At 44.4% G+C, this 23786-nt stretch overlaps 1 protein-coding gene across 2 annotated transcripts in view; it reads left to right on the top strand.

Annotated features, from left to right (window-relative positions):
• SMC1B (structural maintenance of chromosomes 1B) overlaps positions 1 to 23786 on the top strand; it is a 56141-nt gene that overhangs the window by 27687 nt on the left and 4668 nt on the right. Inside the window, exons 14-24 of one of the 2 annotated variants that reach the window (XM_083181287.1) lie at positions 1008 to 1124; positions 4468 to 4574; positions 5723 to 5864; positions 6200 to 6345; positions 6824 to 6977; positions 9238 to 9336; positions 11961 to 12117; positions 15845 to 15999; positions 18608 to 18759; positions 21164 to 21233; positions 22563 to 22642. In XM_083181287.1, coding sequence (XP_083037413.1) covers positions 1008 to 1124; positions 4468 to 4574; positions 5723 to 5864; positions 6200 to 6345; positions 6824 to 6977; positions 9238 to 9336; positions 11961 to 12117; positions 15845 to 15999; positions 18608 to 18759; positions 21164 to 21233; positions 22563 to 22642 — 1379 coding nt within the window. Of the gene's footprint in view, positions 1 to 1007; positions 1125 to 4467; positions 4575 to 5722; positions 5865 to 6199; positions 6346 to 6823; positions 6978 to 9237; positions 9337 to 11960; positions 12118 to 15844; positions 16000 to 18607; positions 18760 to 21163; positions 21234 to 22562; positions 22674 to 23786 lie in introns of both variants that reach the window. The other variant, XM_083181288.1, reaches the window with a different exon arrangement.

Genomic DNA, 23786 nt, shown 5'->3' with positions numbered 1-23786 from the left:
ATTTGTATTCATTTATTCTCAAATTAGAATGGCATTCAGATTTATACCTGCCTCCTCTTCACAACACCACCACCACCGACCTTACAATATCTCTGTGGACTGAAATCTCTGTTGTACATAAGGATAGTCTTAGTGAATTCTCATTAAGGTTGATTGGCATCCAAATCTAACGAGAATGTAACAATTCCTGAAAGAAAGCAGAATTAGCAGATCTGAATTGTGAATAATGATGAATGGCCTTCATTTCTACTCTTACTTATGTATTCTTGCTTCATTTTACTTATTACTGGGGTATTATAGATAAGATAAATATATAAAAGTAGGGTAACAGAAGGTTATTTTGAAGTTCCGAGATGTTACGCCTTAAAGTAGAGATGGAGTGCCTCTCAGCCAGCGCCGGAGCTCGCCAGAATGCCCCCGCTGGCGAGATGGCGCTCCACCTGACTGAGACGCGCTTCCCAGTGTGGGGGAGGTGGGGACCGGCGGCGGGGAGCTCAGTTAGAAGGGAATGTGCGCGTCCCCTTCCGGGGGCTGGTGGTTGGCGATCCGGCCGCCAGACCCCCGCTAAAGGAGGCCGTCTCCATCTGTAGTAAAAGTAACAACAATAATAAGAAGAATAATGACAAACATCAGTTTTATATTGCTCAGACTACAGAATAACATTGTACTGTATTCAGGAACGTCACTTACTCCTATGACACCCAGTCCTGCTCTGAGTGATCTGTGTGTGTACCCTCAGAAGGGGGTGGCTTTGCACCACAGAACCCCATTTGCATCACTCTAGGTTTTGGAAGATGCGGGATACACCAGGAAACTTCTTTGGCTGAATTGCCGGCTCCTACACAGTGATAGGAGCCAGTTGCTGCACATAATGTTACAGTGCAGCCGTCACTGAGCAGGAGCCGGCATTTCGGTGTCATTCCTCTTATCCCCTCCTGTAGCGATTCCACTGACTGTACTCATTCATTTCCTATTCCTCTTTATGTCATTTCTGTTATCGTCTGCAGGAGAGATCCAGGCTGGAAAGTGAGTTCCTAAATTTTGATTCTCAACTTGCAATGTTGATGGAGGAACTTGAAAGACGAAGAGCGACAATTGAAGATATTGAAGAACAAATGAATAAGGTGGATACATTTTATTTATTTTATTTATTAACAGTTTCTTATATAGCGCAGCATATTCCATTGCGCTTTACATAGGGGACAGTGATACAACAAAACAGGGTATTTACAGACAGTCAAAAGGTAGGAGGGTCCTGCTCGCAAGCTTACAATCTATAGGGAAATAGGTATTGATACATAAGGATAGATACTGTATTCTTTATTGCATCGATTCCACCAGAATGCAAGGTTCTATGACTGGTTCTGGAATTTGATAAGCTTGCCTGAAGAGATGAGTTTTTAGGGAACGCTTATAGGCATTCCACAGAGTGGGTGCAGCCCGAAGAAAGTCCTGCAGTCGGGAATGGGAGCGAGTAATGAGTGTGGATGAGAGACGCAGATCTTGGGAGGAGCGTAGAGGTCGTGTTGGATGATATTTTGAGATAAGAGAAGATATGTATGTTGGTGTAGTTTGGTTTATGGCTTTGTGTGTAAGTAAAATAATTATTTCACTGTTTGACGCTTTCATCAGTTATTGAATAATAAGTAAATAATGTCATATACTGAAAAGAATACAGCAGAGGTGGATAAAGAGCAGAACTTTGGTATAGTACAGTAAAACAGATGGATTGATGCTGGTAGATTCCTGTTTATTTTTCAATTCCAACAATCTGAAGGAACAATTACCCACTTTGTTGACAGTCCTGGCATGGCAAGGGGGCATAGCCATGGCTTCGGACATGGATGTTGGGGCCCTGATCAAGGCAGTCAAGTTTGTACTTCTGATCAGGGACACTGACCATTCAGATGCCTTGGTGTTTAAAGAAGTAGGTGGCTGCTGAGCTTCATTTCTCTGCGCAGCTTGAAGACCTCCTATCAGAAACATGGTCTTATCCTAACAAGGGCTTCCAAGTTTCTAAGCGCATTGCTGCTTTTTATCAGCTACCAAGTGGAATTCCCCCTGCAGGTAGATACTCACATCACCCAGCCAGGCAAATCGACTACTCTTCTGATCCTTAAAGGTGCCCATACACTAGTAAGATTTATCTTCAGATCTGGCCGGTTGGAACAAAAACATGGTTATGGATGACTGACAGTTTGTCAGTTTTCCAGCATTTCCAAGCAAATGGTCAACTGTCATTTGCTCTCATCCATAACCATGTTTTTGTTCCAACCAGCCAGATCTGAAGATAAATCTGCGTGTGTATGGCCACCCTAACACTCCTCCCTTAAGGATCTGAAGGAGAGGGAGCGGAAAAACGTCCTTAAGGTGATTTACTATAATGAATGAGCTATCGCACCACCAGCCCTTGCATAGGCTTTAATGGCTATAGTCATTGGTCGATAGGTGGAATCTCTCTAGAAGATAGTCTCTGTTCTGGAACACATACAGGTATGTGAAGCAGGTTCCTATCTTGACAAGGCAGCCATTGATCGTCATTATAATACCTAAGATTTCATCTTCTGCTGTGTCTGCCAGGAGAGCCTTGTGGCTTGTACCTTGCGCTCCAATGCAGACTCTTAAGAAAGGCTCCTTTTTGTGAAAGTTCTTTTCGATACCTTCCTGGAAACAAGAGTTCAGAACGTATTCCTCCTCATGGACGCTCGTCAGTCCTTGTAGACCAAGTTTGCACATTCTTGAGTCACTGTGAAGTGTTGATCCACTCTTGCATGCAGGTATTGTCTCTCTGGTCCCAAATTGTGACATGGCAGAGTACTCCTGTCCTTGACAAATGGAGATTTGACTCAGTTGAACAAATCCCATGTACGTCTCAAGTCACAGGCTGTCATTCTCACTCTTGCTGTGGCTATAACAGACCCAACTAGACAAGGGCCACCCTTTTGAATCTAGAACTGGGTCCTGCTCACCACCAGTGCAAGTCTTTGAGGGTGGGAGGCGGTGACTTGTGGGCAAAAGCTTTAGGGTTGGTGGACAGCTTCTAAATCTCAGAGCAGTTTACAGAGCTCTTTGCCGGGCATAGCCCCTTCTCCATCATCAGACGGTCAGGGCTCAGTTGGACAGATGTCACCTACATAAACATCAGTGGGGCACTTGAAGTTGTTGTGCCATGAAGGAGGTGAGTCACATTCTTTAGTTGGCAGAGAGTGGTCTACATTCAAGCGGTAGGGTGTATAGAGTCCGAATTCGCCGGAGGTGCGGGATGCCGGTCGAACTCGGATGGTTTTAGGGAGAGTGAGCCTTACACCAAGACATCTTTCAGCTCCTGCTTCTCTGCTGGGGCTTGTCAGACATTGATGCCCAGTGGACCTTCCCACTCATATACATCTTCCCTCCATTTTCAATGAATCAGGGCTAGGTGTCTCAAGCTTCAAAAAGCGACAAAAAGGAGAGTGATAAACAACTAGCCAATCAGCTCCTACCTGTCATTTTTCAAACCCAGCCTGTAACATGGCAGTTAGGAGCTGAATGGCTGGTTGTTTATCACTCTCCACTATTTGAAGCTTGCTACATCTGGCACTCAGACGCGTTCTCCACAAGCTGAAGTTGAAAGGCAGCACTTTAATCCTCGTGGCGAGCGGTCTTCAATGGCTTGTTAAGCAGGTCTTCTCCATCAATGCACCACTGCTCCTTCCTCTTAGCCCAGATCTTCTGGCACAGGGTCCAAGCTTTTATCCGGATCTAAGCCCTCCTTTTCTTGGAATCCATAGGGGACATTGGGTACCCCTGGCTTGTAAGGGTTTTGAACTGATTACCCTTTTTTCTTCCATGTTTTGATCTGAGTGTGTGTCAGTCTTTCTTATCCTTCTTCTTTTTCCACTCCTTGTCCTTGTTAACATAACTGGTCGTCTAGTAGCTGGGGGCGGGGTATAGTGGAGAGAGGGAGCCTGTGCTGCTGGGAGAAAAAAACGTAACCGTTTAATGCCCAGACTCCGACTCCCCATCAATACCCAGTGTAAAAGCTGTGCCCTATGGATGCCAAGAAAAGGATTTAACAGGTAATAACATTTATCTTATTTTTCTTAGTCCAAAAGAATGGCTTTTTAGTCTTCTAAGTAATCCACAATGCTCACCTGCTTGCTGCAGTGTGGAGTTTGTATGCTCTCACTGTGTTTTTGCGTGGATATTCTCCAATAACCCCACCGCACGCACGCACGCTCAAAAAATATACTGATAGTTTAATTGGATTTATCCATAGTTTATATAAGTACAGTACTGTTATTGGGCATTTACAGTATATACTTGTCATTTAACAAATATATCACTGAACTTTTTTATTAAAATAACAAAGTAAAAGGCTTCACCACAAACTGTTAGTAATTCAAAATATATTAGTCTCCGTCTTTGATTTTTCACTCTCCCTTTCAAAGCAGTACAGCGGGCTTATGTATTAATATGTGTTTAAAGGTAGAGGATAAAGTGTTCCGGAGATTCTGTGAGGAGATTGGAGTAGCCAACATTCGAGATTACGAGGAGCAGTATGTGAAGCAACACCAAGAAACCGACAGAAAAAGGTCTTTTTACTTGACTATGATGATTAGGGAATTGAATTATGAGTTACTGCGGGTATTTGTGATATACCGTTTATAACATTTATCTGCAGTTTATGATAAATAAATAATTGTGTATTTACAATAAAATAAAAACCCCGGAGGAAGTCGTTATGGCAAGTTCAGTCTTAGATGGAAGACATCAAGCACCTTTGTGACTTTGTTGTTGGAAGGTTGTCGCTCTCCAGCCATTGGATAAGAACCGATGCTCAAGGAAGGATGGGCCTCGTTCAGACCTGTTCGCTAGGCTGCGTATGTTTGCAGTCTAGCGAAGGTAAACGCTGCCACCAGCCGACCCCACCGCCGCACGAGTCCCCGCATTTGCATGCAAGGGGATGTGTAAGCTTACACATCCTTTATCATGCGGCTGCACAGGTGACAAATCATTCGATGGCGACCATCGAATGATTCTTTTCGCAATTTTTTTTACATTTCTGACAAAGATGGCGGTAAAGGGGGCGGGTGCTGATGTCATGTGACGTCAGCCGCATGGCTTGAGCAGGCGTCGACCTGCCTGCATTCCCAGGGTGCCGTTCCTCTGCACCAGCCCCCTGTTCGCCCCCTTCCCTCCACTGACAGCGAAACGCCTTGGCGAGTGTGATACCCGCCGAAGGCATTTGCTAATTAGCATATTCGCGCATGCACAGACCCCCATCACCTGGTACTTTATCAGCTCCTGACTGTTAAGTTACAGGCTGGGTTTAAAAAGGGACAGTTAGGAGCTGATTGGCCGGTGATACCAGGCACTTCATCACTCCTCCTCCCTCATCACCGCTTCATACATCTACCCCTCAGTTTCTGAACCGCTAATTAAATATGACGTACTTTCCATATAATAAGTTTTATTTTTAAGCTCTTCTTGAGTGGCTTCTTTTCAGAATTTTATATATGTGTGTTTATATAATTTATCGATATAGGTTTTTGTAAACACCTCCCAGAGTTCCTGAACCTATTTTTCCAGAAAAATAGTACTGCTTATGTGTCTGTATCTGTACCTGCGGATCTCCTTTTGGGGGCGATGGTGTTTTGTAAATCTTGTTTTATGTCAGATGTGCTATTCTACAGTAAATGTAGATAAAGTACGATGAATTCATAATTACCCCATTTCCCAGGCTCGAATTTGAAAACCATGCGACCCGTTTAGAAGTTCAACTTGGATATAGTCGCGGACAGCTTAAGAAAGAGACAGAAAAGACGAAAAAGCTAAAAGACGCTTTGGGTAATGAAGAAGAGGAAATCGCCAAGCTTAAAAAGGTGCATTCACTGTTCTATAAAGGCAACCTAGAAAATATCTTACATGATAGATTTAAAAAATGGCAGTTACATCTGAACACCCACCAGAAATTCATCGCCTATTCCAGTAATGGTAATACAACCGCACTAAAACATGGAACGCAAATATACAGTAATAAATACTTCACAGCGTGCTGGCATTTTTGGCAGATATTTTGAGGATCTCTCACAGCATCGTTGGCAATCAAAGGGTTAAGATAGGTCACTTTTAATTGTATTTATTTTACAACCTTGACTGATAAAATAAAAAAAGTGTAACGGTTTACATTTGAAAGTGATTCACTGACATCATTTAGGATGAAACTCGGTTTCGCAACGTGGTGGAGAGAACATTAACTCAGCAACAAGACTTCAAAAACCAGTTAACTCTTAAGAAATCAGAGGTGTCGGATGCTCAGAAGATTGTTGAAGAAATACGAAAGAAACTGTTGACTATCAGCAGGTAACAGAATTCCAGGATACAGTTAAATACATCTAAATGCTTAAATCGTATAACAATCTGTCATCATTCATTGTGTTCTGACTTTTTAGACTTTTTAGCCAAACAAACGGACTTCAGTATTCAATTGTTTCCATTTTCTAGTCTTTTTCTGCCGATGCCAATTCAATTCTTTTTTTTGTAATTGGCATCGTTGAAAAAACTATAAAACATCTGCAATTTTGCTGAAGACATGTGTATCGGCAACTAATTTGCCGATCCGTGTGTTTTTTTTTGACCGTGTGTTAATTTTCAAACTGTCAACGAAATGTCCCTTAATTGAATAACCCCCAAGTGTCTATTTTTGCTTTTTCAATTAAAGACAAGTGTACATTATTTATCAAAAGCAGACACATTGTAGATGTACTTTACAGAGCCGGCACTAAACAACAGCAGCCTTTCTGTAATATATTGTATATATATATTTGTGTGTTGTCTGCAGGGAGGTGGGCAAGAAGCAGAAGGAAACAATGACTGTTGAAAGTCTGCTAGAACAGAAGAAATTAGAAAGACACAATTTGCTTCTGGATTGCAAAGTACAAGATATACAAGTAACATTGCTCGCTGGCTCCCTGGATGACATCACAGATATAGAGGTAAAGCACTGGTTTTTTTGCACATTTCACATTGCAAATGCTGGGACTCACCTGGGATTTGAACATGGGTCCGTCACGGGAGTGACCCAGGATTTGAGAGGTTTAGGTCCTCACATTGACCCGGCATTTGCCAGGTTTGCCAGATGGGTGGTGGGGGTGGAGAATTGACGCGTCATTGGGGGCGGGGTCTGAATGTTGGGATGCTGGAAATTTGAAAGGGCCCTTTCTTCTTGGCACAGAGACCCAGCTCGATCCGGCAATAACCCGGGATCGACCCGGGTTATTTTTGCAATGTGAAAGGGTTATTAGTTACTTTTAAATGTAACTCCGAGAGATCAGCTTCCTCCCTCTTTATACACCTGTTGATTGCAGTGGACATAAATATTTCTAGGTACTTATGTATTATCTGGGCTCCCATGTTAAATGCACCCCATTTTTTTATACCCCTACTATACAACTACGCATGGAGTTGATTTTATATAGTGTGGCGAGCGCAGCGAGCCACCGTGCCCGAAGCGTGGCGAGCGCACGCGGTCTCATAAGAAAACCGGGAGCCCAGATATTACATAAGTACCTATTTCTATTATAGAATAGTTAAGGCTGGCTTTCCATTCTATACTTTTATTAAAGTTCTTTATCTATGCTAAAGTTCTGCGTTTTACAACCTCTGTGCCGTGGCTCACTAGTGTGCCTTGAGCTGTTCTCAAATGTGCCCCCAGATCTGGAGATGCCCAAACCAGTTTACAGCCACCACCAGTTCAACTGTTATTTACTGGTCTCTTGTTTTCATGTAAGGGCAAATGTATTTTTATTTCTGTTTCCTGTGGGGACCAGTGTGATTGTTTTTTCATATGGGGACAATCAACTGTTTTTTTGTTCATACGAGGGCCTGATGGTGTGCCATGACAATTTTAAAATCTTGTTTGGTGAGCCGCGATTTGAAAAAGGTTGAAAGCCCCTGCTACAGTTATCAGCACAAAAACTACTGAACTGAATTTCATGAAATCATTTTTCAACAAAAACTCTCAGAAATAACCTGCACTTTGTTTCATCTTGATCTGACAAGTAAAGGGGCGCATTTATCAAGATCGCATTTTACAATGCGATCTGGGCAGAATATTACTGCCCAGGGGGGCAATGTATCATTTTTAAGGGCGTAGGGACAGGGCTCCGATAGGAGCCTGTCCCTGCGAAGCCCTAACCCGGAAGCCGGGAGGTCAGCCCATGCGCGGTTATGCGCTGACGCCCGCCGACCCCTCTTACCGCACTGCCCTGCTCGGGCAGTGCGAAGTGTAGCCATAGGCTACAATGGGCAATTGCCATATCAGAATGGGGATGCGGCCGGCGGCGCTGCAGGGAGGATCGCAGCAGGGATCGGAGATCCCTGCTGCGGTCCCCCTTTGATACATTTAGGAGATACTTAATATTTGCAGCTAAACATTTTCGGGGATTTAGCCGCAAATATGGTTTGATAAGTGGGCCCCTAAGGCTGAGCAATAACGAAAATAAAATGTATTGGCATCGTCAATCCAAAAATAGGTGCGGCACCATGCACGCTGAAGGTACAGGGTGGGCGTAGAGGTGCTTTGGACCCACGTTCACTTGAATAGAATAGCAGTCCGTGCACAGGCACACAGTAACATTGGTGTGCAGGTGCTGGTGCCATCTGCTGGTCATGTGGGACACTCTCGAAACAAGGCAATTCGACCATAACACTTCAAACAAAATAAAAAATGTCGGTGACAACTATTTCATCTCGGGCGAAGCCACGGTCAGTAGCTAGTTTTGCACATACTCTGTCATTTTGCTTTTCACATATAATTTTAATGTTAGATTTAACGCGCTCATTTTGGGAAAATGGAAATCTAACCTGATTTTGCTCTTAAAAAAAATTGCAGCTGAAATCCTTCAGAAAAATGCTTCATAATTGTCATTTAAAACCTTTTCAATTGTCCAGAAGAGTCCCAGGGATGGCCATTGACAGGTGTGCCCCAAGTTTTTATAACGGTGCTACATTAACCATTGCATTGATGATTTTACTATTTGATGTGGGACTTACTGTATGATTAACACTTACAGATTCCTGCACTTTACTCACAGAATTGATAAATAATTTGTATAAATTAAAATAAACTAGGACACCAATAATTACTCCCATTATAGGAGCAGGAACCATAACCAGGCGCCAATAACCTTCTAAACTTAGGGACAAATAATAGGATTTAGGCAATATCCTTCTAAAACATGTTCTGTTTTTTAGCTGGACACAGAATCTGAAAGTACTCTGGCCTCTGCAGATATTTATGAAAGAGAAAAGAACATTTGCATTGATTATCGAGCTCTTTCCAATGATTTAAAGGTAAACTTTGTTTTTTATTCCTCTATGCTGCATGTCCTATAGGAATATGTAAACTATGACTACTGAAATGAATGATTGGTTGATGCTTAAAAATAATTAATCAATCAAATAAATGAGAACATTCTCGTTATAGTTTTTATATCTCAGTGGGTAGAACTTTGTCAAGATTGCAAAATCCAAATTTAACATTAAACCAAGTCTTAAAGTAATTGCATTGCGATAAACAATTATTGTAGAGGAAACGTGGTTTGCAAGAGCACATTAAGAAAAAATATAATCAGCGGACGTAAAACAAACAGGAGGGCGGCGGATGGGATGCCGGCAGTCAGCAGACCGAAAACAACATTCCGATGATCAGCAGGGCCGCCGACAGTGGGGTGCTCTGGGTACAACTGTCCCGGACGCTCTGGCAGCAGGTCCTCCGCAGCCCACCGCACATAGACAGTACCGAGGCCCGGCCGGATCCTCCTGCTGCCCGGGGACATACATAGTCAGTGCAGCAGGAATGCACTGTAAGCCACGCATGGTGTGACGTCATTGCACAGCTTACAGTGCAGGCGCCCAGAATGCCGGAGGACTCGGGAGACCAAGCCGGAGAAGCCACTGCTGGTGCCGCAGGTATCCTATTAATACATGGCGGGGGTTGGGGGGATTTTGTCAGTGCCGGGCCCCACATTTTCTGAGGGCAGCCCTGATGATCACAATCCTGACTGGGGCTGGGCAAGTATACTTACCGTCTCCCCCTACCCCCCTAACTCTAATGTGTCCCATACACTAGAACTGAAATCAGATGCGATTTCCCTTGAACCTTCCCGGGTGTGATTCCAGTAGGATTTTGTACTTTTGTGCTATTTTTGCATTAGATTTATACATGCGATTGTTCAAGCTACGATAAATCGCATGCAGTATATCTTATGGTATACAATTGTACCATCAATATATTTGATGGGCTGGATTAGGGGGCTGGAAATGCCGGTCGATATGTTGCATGCACAAAATAACACTCCATATTCCATGCGATTCCGATGAATCAGTAGTGCAGCGCTAGTGATCTAGGGTCTCCGGACCGATACTCACGGGATGGAAAACGCATACGATTTGCCACTTTACAAAATGTACAAACAATATATTGGCGCGAAAGGTCGTATTCACATGACATTGTGTAAAATCATTGTAGGGTTCTCTGAAGCCTAATCCTACCCTACCCTCTCCAGCCTAAAGGGCACACACACAAGTGATATCAGCCCCATTTCTAAGCGATCTGACTAGATCAGGGTTGCAGACTTTTACAATCTACTCTCCGGAGAGGAGACTGTCAACATCACTTCTGGGGGCGGGGCCTGAGGGAGACATCATCAGTCCCTGCCCCCAGTAATGGAAATACTGCAATATGCGGGTCTCCGGGGAGGGGGGTGGGGCTAAATATGCGTGATTTGCATATTTAGCCACACCCCTTTCACCGAAATGCCGCGAATCACGGCAATTTAAAGCCTCCGCCACCACCAGGTACATGAGGGGGGGAGGGGACAGCCGGAATCCGGGAGGGTTGCCCCCCCTTCCCGGGGGGCCGGGAGGGGGACCCGATTTTCGGGATCCTCCCGGCCATTCCGGGAGGGTTGGCAACCCTGGACTAGATTGCTTAGAAATGGAGCATGGATCAATCCGTGTGTATGCCCTGCATGGTCTTTCCTGCTAGATTGCTCAGCACGATCGCTCAGCACACAGCGTTGCTAGGGTCACACGATGTGCTGAGCGATCATGCTTAAGCTCGTCGCTCAGCGCGGAGGCAGCAGTTGCCCCGTGTGTATGTGGCTTTACCCTCCCCATTAATGCCTAACCATTCTCCCCCGCAGCCTAACCTTAACCCTCCCCCTTAGTGACTTACCTCTAGTGCCTAGACTTAACCCACCCCCACCCCCCCTCTCCCTCTACCCCTATAACTATAACCCTCCCTATCTACACCTGGCAGCGCCCATGGCCTTATCATAGACTTATATTAGCCAATTGCAAATTATGTTGGCAATGTGCCTTTCAAACGATGTGGGAATGCTCATAAGTGTGGCACATTACAGGCACATTGGGGCAGATGTATTAAGCCTGGGGAAGAGATGAAGTGGAAGGTAACAACGCACCACACAATCAGCTATGTTTGGAAGATGACTGTTAGGAGTTGATTGGCTGGTGCGTTATCACCTCCCACTTTATCTCTTCACCAGGTGTAATACATCTGCCCGGTGTTTTTTATTTCACCTCATACACCCGTAGGGATGCACAGTAAAATGAGTTCTCTCCTGTAATGATCTGTGATGTACACAGCCGCTGCACAGTGTGGATGATGGAGTTACATAGTGCATTCTGATTATACACGGGACACCCACCATGCAGCTTATGGTTTCATAAATTGTATTATACATAATAGTATTGTCGACAAGGTTTTCTGATCACCTTGGTTTATGATGGTAAATAGCTGGGCAGAGGATTTCTTCTTCTGCGAACCTCTTGTCTATAAGGTCGATAGTTCCTGTTACATGTTGTCGTAGGGTAGGGTAGGGTAGGGTTTCTGTTATATTCCTACATTCTGCACCGTTACTGATTATACAGTGCGCTCTGTATTCCCATGACAGGGCTTAGTGACCGATAGCGAAATCTCGGCTGAACTTATGAAAATGCGTCAAGAATGTATCGACCATGAAAATAGTTTACTAAAAACCGCGGCTCCAAACTTAAAGGCGATGGAAAAGCTGCAGAACGTCAGTAACAAGTTTAACGAAACCTCAAATGGTAAGCATTATATTCTACGCAACAATATAACCGGCACAGCATTAAGTGACACATAGAGACAGAGAGAAAGTGGGCGGATATAAAGGGCCTTTTCTTCTTCGGGATCCATGGGTCCCACAGGGGACATCGGGGTTGTAGGCGGATCCAGGGGTCCGTGGCACCAATCAGCGAAGCTCTTTTGAAGTTTCCCAGAATGCCCCCGCCCTCTCCCCTATAACCCTGCCTCCAGGCTGATCTCCTCAGTTTTTTGTTGGTGCCAGCAGGAAGCTGTCGCATCGTTTTTATCAGCAGGGGTTACCTCCCTGAGGTAATCCCATATGAAGCTTTTTTTTTGTTTTTTTTACACGAGCCGCTTATGCGGCTGAGGCCGCCCCGCTGTCAATCATTGACGGCAGCATGGGCGGCCATATCACTCCTGCCGGCGCTGGAACTCCCCCACGACTTGGTCAAGAGGGGTACTCGGCGGGGGAGACACACAGCGCCTAGCACTGCCGGAATCTCCCCCAGGCAGCGTGGCCGGACTCCGGGAGCGGGTAAGGCCCTCTATGAGGGCACAAATATACTATAGAAATGAAGCGGCACTCTGAGGCTTTTTAGTAGGTAAAGATGGGACCAACTTTAATCCATAGCTTAAGGTGCCCATACATGTTACAATTATTGTATACAATATCGCATCTCATCTCATCGCATCTCGGTTTTTGCGATGAGATGAGATCTAGTACAAAAAGTATGTGCAGCACATACTTTTTGTACTAGATCTCATCGCAAAACCGAGACGCAATGAGATGCGATATTGTATGCAACGGGGTGTGCCGACCCCGAAATGTAGATAGCTGCCTAAGCTATGGATTAAAGTTGGTCCGATCTTTACCTACTAAACAGCCTCAGAGTGCCGCTTCATTTCTATAGTGTATTTGAGGAATTAACCCCTCAGCTGCCGGCACCTGAGCAAAGACTGCAGCTTTGCAAGCACAGATTAGACCTGAGTGACGGTTCTTCCCCAACGTGTATATATATATATATATATATATATATATATATATATATATATATATATATATACACACTATATATTTTTAGTATAGCTATAGGATCAGTTTTATAAACAAGAGGAAAGTCCCAAGGAACTGATGACACTTTTTTTTTATTACCTTTCAATTATTATTTTTTTTATCATGTAGTATATCAGAGTTTCCACAAGGTGTCAGTATACGCTCAAAAGCAGTTGGCAACAAGTTGGTAAAGATTTGGGAAAAATGTGTAATGCTCAGTCCCAGTCATGCGGCTGGATGTGTACTTGGCCAATTCACCGCTTCTCAGCAGGTGACTCCCAACTGACACACACACACACACCCACCCCCTGCCGCCACAGGACACGTCTACAAACAATGTGCTGTTCCCCTGGAAAGCGGGACAGTTGGGAGGTATGCTAATGCTGGGTACACACAGACGACACCGCAAACAATGCAATGTCATCAACGATTTCGCTGGAACTCCCTGACAAGCGATATAGTGCTTACACATTATGCGAGTTTACAAACGGTATAGTTCAGCAGCCACATCCAGGAGTATAGATGTCATTGGCCATAGTGTCAGGATTCTACGCGGGGACCGCTAATGACCCACTGTGCTGCGAGTTTTCAGATGTCTGCATGTATCAGAGTGGTCTGTGCAGGCTTCTGTGTGTAATATTTAATAATATGAAGAAAAAAAATTGGAGGTGTCTCATAACCAGCTCAAGAAATACAGAGAACAAAATGTGTGTGAGGTCTCCTGTATTTAATGAAGCGAAGCAGGCCCTGCTTCTAAAGATGCGTGGTAAGAATGGAGTATGGTGTCCCTCTGGTTTTGTAGCACCGGGCTCTACTAGAAGGGGGGTAATGGCACAGTCAGGGCAAGTATGTAGAAGTATGTACAAAGTATGTGCTAGAAGGGAAGTGCTAAAGGGGTTATAGGAATATGCAGCAGGGATGGGGGGTAATGTTACAGGGAGAATTAACACTACAGTGGGTCAGTTCAGAGGCGCCGACAGGTCCGCCGGGCCTGGTAAAAATGGGGGCGTGGTCACAAGAAGGGGCGTGGTCATGTCCCTCTGAAGAAAAAGTTATATTCTTTTTTTTTTCCGGGCGGCAGTGGGGTGCAGGGTGCTGGTGGGTGGGATTGGACACAGGAAGAGAGGACAGGCTGCCACTGCCTCTCTCCCCAGCTCAGCACACGGCACTGAGCAGCGTGTGCTGAGCTGGGGAGAGAGGCTGTACTGCTGCAGCAGCCTGTTCTCTCTCACTAACTGCCCCCCCTCCCTCTCCTCACCACTGGGTCAGTTGCTACAGGAGTATCTACAAGGGTTAGTGGAAAATGCTGGGGAAGAATGATACTAGACAAGGCCACAGGGTGGCGCTTGGACACCCACTAGGCCAGTGGCACCCTGGGATGCCTTGGGGAACTTGCAGTGGTGCTAGGACTAATTCAAAATATTTATGGTCAATGTAATAGGCAAAATCATTGATGGCGGCTGCCAAACATAATCTATGTGGACAAACAGAAACGAAACCTACTGTAAGTATTACATTAACACTAAGGGCAGTATTCAATGCGGGATTCCAACTGTCATAAATGTCCCCATAGTCGGAATCCTGGGTTGCGGATTCTCGAAAATTTGACAATCTGAATTGAATTCGACAATCCACGACCGTTTCTGACACCACAGATCCAACTGGTTTATAAGTCGGATCTGTCTTGTCAAAATCCGCCTTCAATGCTGCCTGAAACTGCAGCATTGTGTAGGCGGCAGATTCGATTTCCCCTGTCGGAAATAGTGGCCAAGATTGAAAATTACTTAAATTATATATTTATTTTTTTTGTTTCCTCAAAATTTCTCATTAACAAACTTTTGGCCTTGGGGGCACCGTCAACACAATTCTGATACTGTAGGGTGCCGTGATTCAAAACATTTTGGGAACCACTACACTAGGCATATTTTTGTAAAAATGGGAACTTGAGCACTACAATATTGCACAATGTTGCAACCCATGTGTAAAGAGGGGTTTCTCTAGAAGCCCTGAATGGATTCCTTGAAAATGGTGCATTTCTGGCTAACCCAGTGTATTTTGTCAATCTCTTTGCAATGGAAATTATCTTGAATATAGCAGAATGTAACTGTCTAGAGCAGAGGTGGCCAGACCGGTCCTCCAGATCTACCAACGGTCCACGTTTTCCCAGACCACCTAGCTGGTGCACAGCTGTAGTCATTACCAACTGTCACATTTCCCAGACCACCTAGCTGGTGCACAGTTGTAGTCATTACTAACTGTCACATTTCCCAGACCACCTAGCTGGTGCACAGCTGTAGTCATTACTAACTGTCACATTTCCCAGACCACCTAGCTGGTGCACAGCTGTAGTCATTACTAACTGTCACATTTCCCAGACCACCTAGCTGGTGCACAGCTGTAGTCATTACTAACTGTCACATTTTCAAACCTGCTGCATTCATTCCTGCTATAGATCCACAGGTGGCCTGAGACACATGCACTGTTGGTAGATCTTGAGGACAGGTTTGGCCACCCCTGTTCTAAAGAGTACCGAGCCTGGACGATTTTATCATTAGCCCAATAGTTTTCTTAATGTTACCTTTTAGATCAATGCTTTGAGCGATATGCCTATTGCTGTACTACACAGAATTCCCTCGCTTCCAATTCTACTGACCGTGCGTTCGTTTTTCTCACAGCGTTTGAGGCCAGCAGAAAGAAAGCAACTCTGTGCAGGAGAGAGTTTGACAAGGTGAAGCAGAAGAGATATGATCTTTTCATCCACTGCTTTGAGCACGTTTCTGTAGCTATCGATGAAATCTACAAGAAGCTCTGCAGAAACGTCAGTGCTCAGGTTCGTATCACTTCAGTTACTTTGTTCACGCATCTTAAATGACAGATTGTAAGGTTGCGAGCAGGGCCCTCCTACCTCGATGCCGGTCTGTGTTTACCCAGTTTGATTGATCACTGTTGTTTCTAATTGTAAAGTGCAACGGAAAAGTGCAGGCAAAAGCTCAGGTTTTTTCTGCTGTGATCCACTGAAGAGTGATACCCACGTGGCAGTACGTGGCACAATGCATTAAAGATGTAAATGACCCCAACTGTACCCAAAACGCACATTCCCAACAGTTCTTTACATACCAAACACCCCTCCCGCCCTATTTCAAAAATTGCTTCCACAAAGCATTAGTTTAGGGTATTTAGGCTGTTTTTTGTTTCTCGTAGACTTCCTAAAAAATTTTTGTTTTCATTAAATTTTAGTGGTTTCAGGATCACAGAAGGCCTTGCTTGGCATGTCCGCTCCTCCCTCACCCCCCTCCCTAGACATAATTTGGGGCGGTCCTTCAAGGATCACCCAGTCGTGGCTGCAGGAATAATAATAAGACCACAAATAATAACAGTAATAAAAGCACATGAAACGAAAAAAGATCACCAGAACAAAGAACTAAGCATGTGGGCTGTATCTGTTTTTTTTTTAATTAAATAGTAAAAAAACTTGAGTAAAGAGCTAAGTCTTGGGTCTGTTATTGAAAGATTCTGGAGTTGAGGTTTCTTGAACTGTGAAAAGAATGCGCGATCCACAGAGGAATTTAATCTGGCTGCCACCCAACCTCTTGTATCTGCCCGCTCTGTGGTAGGTGTAGTACCAGCCGTTACAGGGTATAGCTTTCATGGATGTATGATGCCAGGGGGGTTTGCTCATTGCTTTTGGCATTATGTACCCCAGTCTCTATCGGCGCTGCTATGTGCTGATGTACTGGTAAATGTATGAACAGTAAGTGGTGCTGACTATTCCCACAGCTGCCACTGTCGGGCCGTGACAGAACTGCAACTGGCTGTGACGGCCGCGGAACTGCGCTTGGGTGATCTTGCATGACAGGAGGCAAGACACGGCATAATATTCTCTGTGCAGCGCTGCGGAATATGTATGCGCTATATAAAATAATAGATAGAGAAAATGGGGGTTTAACTCGTGGCCTGGTGGCCAGTAGTTAGAGGGCGCCTTTGTGGGTTGTTTTGTCAAGCTGCTCCTAACTTGGGGGTGTCAGTCCCCGGGTACGGTTACAAAATGGAAAAAAGAGGATGGGTGGAGCGCTGTGAGCAATAATTGGTTAAGAATAAATTTATAACATGAAAAATTTATTAAAAAAAAAAATATATAAAATAATCAACTAGTGCTATGCACTGAGTAGGTATAGGTTTAGAGTATTGGACACAATGTGTTGCACAAATAAACAATATGTAACGAATTACATTATAGAAAGATATGCATTGATATGAAAGATAAAAATAGATAGGTTGTAAAACTGGGTCTGATACTTATGGTCTGAAGTCCCGTTTACCCCAGGGTGGGGAGACAGAGGTACAGTTGGGGTGATCCTGGGATCATTCCTTGGATTGCTGGGAATAATGGGAGTCCATAAACCTTGCCGGATTTTTCACGCTGGAGGATGCGGTTAGAGCCCCTGATGGAGTGTGGGGAGTCCTCAACAGTATTGCGGAATTTGTAATCCTGGATATGCAGGTGGTGGTTCCCAAATTGGTGTTAAAGCTTTGTAGCCCAGAGTTGTGGTACTCAGTCTCCAAATGACTGTGTTGCAGATAAGTAGTAGGGAGGGATCAGACCAAAGATGCCCAATTAAAATCAGCAGGTGCTCCCTCCAGGGAGCACCTGCTGATTTTAATTGGGCATCTTTGGTCTGATCCCTCCCTACTACTTATCTGCAACACAGTCATTTGGAGACTGAGTACCACAACTCTGGGCTACAAAGCTTTAACACCAATTTGGGAACCACCACCTGCATATCCAGGATTACAAATTCCGCAATACTGTTGAGGACTCCCCACACTCCATCAGGGGCTCTAACCGCATCCTCCAGCGTGAAAAATCCGGCAAGGTTTATGGACTCCCATTATTCCCAGCAATCCAAGGAATGATCCCAGGATCACCCCAACTGTACCTCTGTCTCCCCACCCTGGGGTAAACGGGACTTCAGACCATAAGTATCAGACCCAGTTTTACAACCTATCTATTTTTATCTTTCATATCAATGCATATCTTTCTATAATGTAATTCGTTACATATTGTTTATTTGTGCAACACATTGTGTCCAATACTCTAAACCTATACCTACTCAGTGCATAGCACTAGTTGATTATTTTATATATTTTTTTTTAATAAATTTTTCATGTTATAAATTTATTCTTAACCAATTATTGCTCACAGCGCTCCACCCATCCTCTTTTTTCCATATAAAATAATAGAGTTCTATAACCTTGGTTCAGTAGAATTGTATTACAATATGTGGAAAAAATATGATACAGGATCAGTTTTATGATTTTGTTTTCTGGAACTAGAAACAGCATGGATCCTGTGACCTGTGTAATAGTATACGCAGCCTACAGCTTAGGGACTTGGGCACGCCGGATATCGTCATCTAGCCTGAGCTTTTTTTTCCTAGGCCTTTCTTAGTCCTGAGAATATAGAGGAGCCGTATCTTGATGGAATTGGCTATAACTGTGTAGCTCCAGGAAAACGTTTTATGCCCATGGACAACTTGTCTGGTGGAGAGAAGTCCGTGGCTGCGCTGGCTCTGGTGTTTGCTATTCACAGGTAAGGCTACAACACTAACAGCCCCTTAGCCCAATTATAATGAGGACATTTTTGTTCTTGCCTGTTAAATAATTTTCTTAAGATCCATAGGGAACAATTTCATCCCATCGCAGTTACTCGCTGCCATGCAGCACATTATTTGGCCAAAATGTACCTGTATACAGGTGCACATCCTCATTGTGCTCTCCCAATGTCATAGAGGGGTAGATGTATGAAGCAGTAGAAAGAAAGAAGTAATAATGCCACTGTATAGGTCATTGGTACGACCTCACCTAGAGTATTGTGTTCAGTTCTGGAGGCCATATCTCCAGAAGGATATAAATACATTAGAGACTGTACAAAGAAGGGCAACTAAAATGGTGCATGGCCTACATCACAAAACGTACCAGGAAAGACTAAAAGATCTTAATATGTATAGTTTGGAGCAGAGAAGGGAAAGGGGGGACATGATAGAAACTTTCACATATATCAAGGGCTTTAACAAGGTACAGGTGGGAGACATTCTTCACAGGAAGATTAGCAACAGAACACGAGGACATGCACTGACACTACAGGGAGGAAGATTCAGGAGAAATGTGAGGAACTACTTCACAGAAAGAGTAGAAGATAAGTGGAATAGCCTCCCATCAGAGGTGGTAGAGGCAAATACAGTAGAGCAATTTTAACATGCTTGGGATAGGCATATTGATATCCTTACAAAAATATAAGGATCAAATATGGCTTGAGGTAACATGTTTAAAAAAGGGGCTGACTAGATGGGCCAAGTGGTTCTTATCTGCCGTCAAATTCTATGTTTCTATGCAGTGATAAGGGAGGAGAAGTGATGAAGTGCCTGGTACTTTATCACCAGCCAATCAGCTCCTGACTGTTAAGTTACAGGCTGGGTTTAAAAAGGGACAGTTAGGTGCTGATTGGCCGGTGATAAAGTACCAGGCACTTCATCATTTCTCCTCCCCTGTAACTGCTTCATACATCTACCCCTCAGTTTCTGTATACTACCTTCTATTGTAATATTCCATAAGCTTTCCCATGCTCATTGGAGTATAATGGATCTATTAGATAGGTCATGACAATAAGGTGACATGAACTTTTTTTTTTAACAAGTTTATTTTTAGTTTTGCAATTAAAGACAGTGAAACATGGATGCGAATAATACATAGAAAATTGGGGAAAAATTAGGATAGTGGGGGCATACTAAAAAGCAATGCGTATCAAAACGTATGCAAATCATATGCAAAGCGCATTCGGTATTTGCATGCGATGCGATCCGCAGGGAAGTGCCACCGTGAAACTACACAAGTATCAAAGCATCAAATGAGGTTGTGAACCAAATAGAAGAAATATTTTTAAAAAATGTGGAAACGAGATAAGGAAGAAAGAAAAGGAGAGAAGAAGAAGAGGAGGATAAGGGGAGAAATGGGAGGGGATAGAAAGAGAGCGAGTTTGGGCCCGAACCGCAGGGATCAGAAAGAAAAAAAAAAAAAATTATAAATAGGTAAATCAGGGTGTACTCCGGTAAATCAGTGGCTACTCTAATGGGAAGAGCAGAAAACTGATGTGAATGTTCAACTATTCTCTGTAAAGCGCTGCGGAATCTGTATGCGCTATATAAGAAACTGTTAATTAATAAATAAATATTTTCTCCATGGATGCCACTGGCCATATTTTATTTATTAGTCGCTGGCCAGAGGGAGGATCAATACATTTCCATCGTTTGGCAATTAAACAACGGGCCGCATTCAGGATGGTGACATGAACTTTGAATTCACTTGAAGCATATGTGCCGTCCATTGGATGGAATAAAATACGTCCTATTAAAAGTGATGTCCATCGCCTGGCACCTGACCTTGTTTAGCCTGGCGGTCAAGAGCGGGCTGAGAGGACAGAAGGTCTGCAAGTAGTGTCCAGTTGCGATTTTAAAACAGTTACATTATTGGGAATAGCTGCCACTTGCAAGTTTATAGTCTATACAACTCCTCTTCTTACATGTGCGACAAAAGTAACCCATTAGTGAGCATTTTATAGACACATGAGAATAATGCCTTTATTGACCAGATAGTACTACAGAATTACTACTGAAGTGCATTATACAGTATATATACCAGGGTTCTGCAACAAGTCCCTATATTTTTACTATACAATTAAGATTTTGCAGCCACCGAGGTGGTGTGACGTGAAAGCCACGATACTGTAACTGACTGATAGACCCTTCAGTGGGGATTACTTACAAAATAGCAAAGACCTGGGGACCATGGTAAGCTGATAAAGCCATAGTCAATGCCCATTTGGCCAATACACATGGCATACAATAACTTTGCGAAATATAGCAATATAATGTATGCTTTGTTTTAGATGAAGGTGTAATAAACGTAATCATTGGTACATTTCTTTCTCTTTGTTACAGCTTTCGTCCGGCTCCATTCTTCATTTTAGATGAGGTAGATGCGGCCCTGGATAACAGTAACATTGGCAAAGTAAGTCACTGCCTAGCAGGAATGGGATCATTCGTCAGACTGCATTTAGGTCTACAGTCATTAGGTCGACCCCACTAGGTCGACTGGCAGGAAGGTCGACATGGGCCAAGGTCGACATGACTTAAGGTCGAATTTGCATAAAGGTCGACATGAGGAAGGTCGACTGGTCATAAGGTCGACATGGGTTTTTCACTGTTTTTTTAATCCGAATGTCGACACAGTTGGCAATGAGAATCGGACCCTCGCATCGCTCGCTTCGCTCGCGATGCTTCGGGCACGGTGCCTCGCTGCGCTGGGCACACTATTTTATTCTCCCACCACGCCCTAGTGGATGGTAGGGCATGAAATACCGCCTGTCGGCACATGTCGGCTCAAAAAACAGTGAAAAACCCATGTCGACCTTATGACCAGTCGACCTTCCTCATGTCGACCTTTATGCAAATTCGACCTTAAGTCATGTCGACCTTGGCCCATGTCGACCTTAAGTCAGGTCGACCTTCCTGCCAGTCGACCTAGTGGGGTCGACCTAATGACTGTAGACCTAAATGCAGTCTGACGAATGACCGCATCCCGCCTAGCAGACCCGCGTGGAGATGCATACACACCATGATTCTGATGCAGAACAGTACGCAAACCCGATGGTGTGACGCCACCCTGTTTCGTAGGCATGCCCTGGCCAGAGTCTAAGCCTTTCGAATCAGGTTTTCTGGCCAAGACAAAGTGAAATTATCGGACATTTTTTTTGTAACGTTAAGCTGGCCAAACACTTGTCCGATTTGGCAACTTTTCACCCAATTCCGACGGATCGGGCTGAGAAATCAGGTGGAAAGTGGCCAATTCGGATGTGTTTTACGTTTGATCCAATCCGATGCGCAGTCCCATGCTTGTAGGTCCGACCTCCGACACGGGCAGCCCTCCGACAGTGGGGAATTAGATTACATGCAATATATTTCCTGCTAAAGGACCGCATGCGATCCCAGGCGGATCAAGGGAATTCTTATGAGACTTCTCGTAAGTGTATGGGAGGACTTTAAGAGTTTCTAAGAGGACGATGCTTTCCCATATGATCCGATGCTGCATTCCCGGACACAGCAGCGGATCACACAAGATTGTAGGAGGCATCTTTCTGCGCAAGACGCTTCTTGCAGCATTAGCATTTAAAAAAATATACACTGAGCAGCTGCGTCCGTGAATTAGGCCCCGTAATTCTAGATTTATTTCCCTTACTCTCACACTTGGTAACCTGCTTTTATTAATCAATTTGCTTCATAGGTGAAAACACACAAACGGACTAAAACTCAATATCTTCTTTTCCGGATCTACATTTAGGTGACCAGTTACATCAGAGAGCACACCAGAGAGCACTTCCAGATGGTGGTCATTTCTCTAAAGGAGGAGTTTTATTCCAGGTCAGATGCATTATTTGGAGTGTGCACAGAGGTAAAATAGCCTATATTTTGATATTAAAATTAAAAAGAACAAAAAGATATAATATATCTTCCTTGAGTGCTGACAGAATTCTCTGTAAGTCTGCCCCAAGCTGCTGGCTTGTGTTATTGAGCTGTTGTTTTGTGGTAGCAGTGATTACATTTTAGGCCCTGACACTCAAGTTGCATTTTATCGGAAATCCAATACATATATCTGACGGATGCATCTATGCAACAGTGCCGCGTATTATTTGTACGTGCCTGTAAGAGCAGCTGCCATCACTATTATCTGTATGTGCACCAGCCCTCCGCCTGTGAGAGCAGCTGCCATCACTATTATCTGTATGTGCACCAGCCCTCCGCCTGTAATAGCAGCTGCCATCACTATTATCTGTATGTGCACCAGCCCTCCGCCTGTGAGAGCAGCTGCCATCACTATTATCTGTATGTGCACCAGCCCTCCGCCTGTGAGAGCAGCTGCCATCACTATTATCTGTATGTGCACCAGCCCTCCGCCTGCGAGAGCAACTGCCATCACTATTATCTGTATGTGCACCAGCCTTCCGCCTGTGAGAGCAGCTGCTATCACTATTATCTGTATGTGCACCAGCCCTCCACCTGTGAGAGCAGCTCCTATCACTATTATCTGTATGTGCACCAGCCCTCTACCTGTGAGAGCAACTGCCATCACTATTATCTGTATGTGCACCAGCCCTCCGCCTGTGAGAGCAGCTGCCATCACTATTATTTGTATGTGCATCAGCCCTCCGCCTGTGAGAGCAGCTGCCATCACTATTATCTGTATGTGCACCAGCCCTCCGCCTGTGAGAGCAGCTGCCATCACTATTATCTGTATGTGCACCAGCCCTCCGCCTGTGAGAGCAGCTGCCATCGCTATTATCTGTATGTGCACCAGCCCTCCGCCTGTGAGAGCAGCTGCCATCACTATTATCTGTCTGTGCACCAGCCCTCTGCCTGTTATAGCAGCTGCCATCACTATTATCTGTCTGTGCACGAGCCCTCCGCCTGTGAGAGCAGCTGTCATCACTATTATCTGTATGTGCACCAGCCTCTGCCTGAGAGAGCAGCTGCCATCACTATTATCTGTATGTGCATCAGCCCTCTG

Source organism: Crinia signifera, chromosome 4 (assembly GCF_055691185.1).
Source record: "Crinia signifera chromosome 4, ASM5569118v1, whole genome shotgun sequence".
Lineage (NCBI taxonomy): Eukaryota > Metazoa > Chordata > Amphibia > Anura > Myobatrachidae > Crinia > Crinia signifera.
This window is presented reverse-complemented; position numbering and strand designations above follow the sequence as displayed.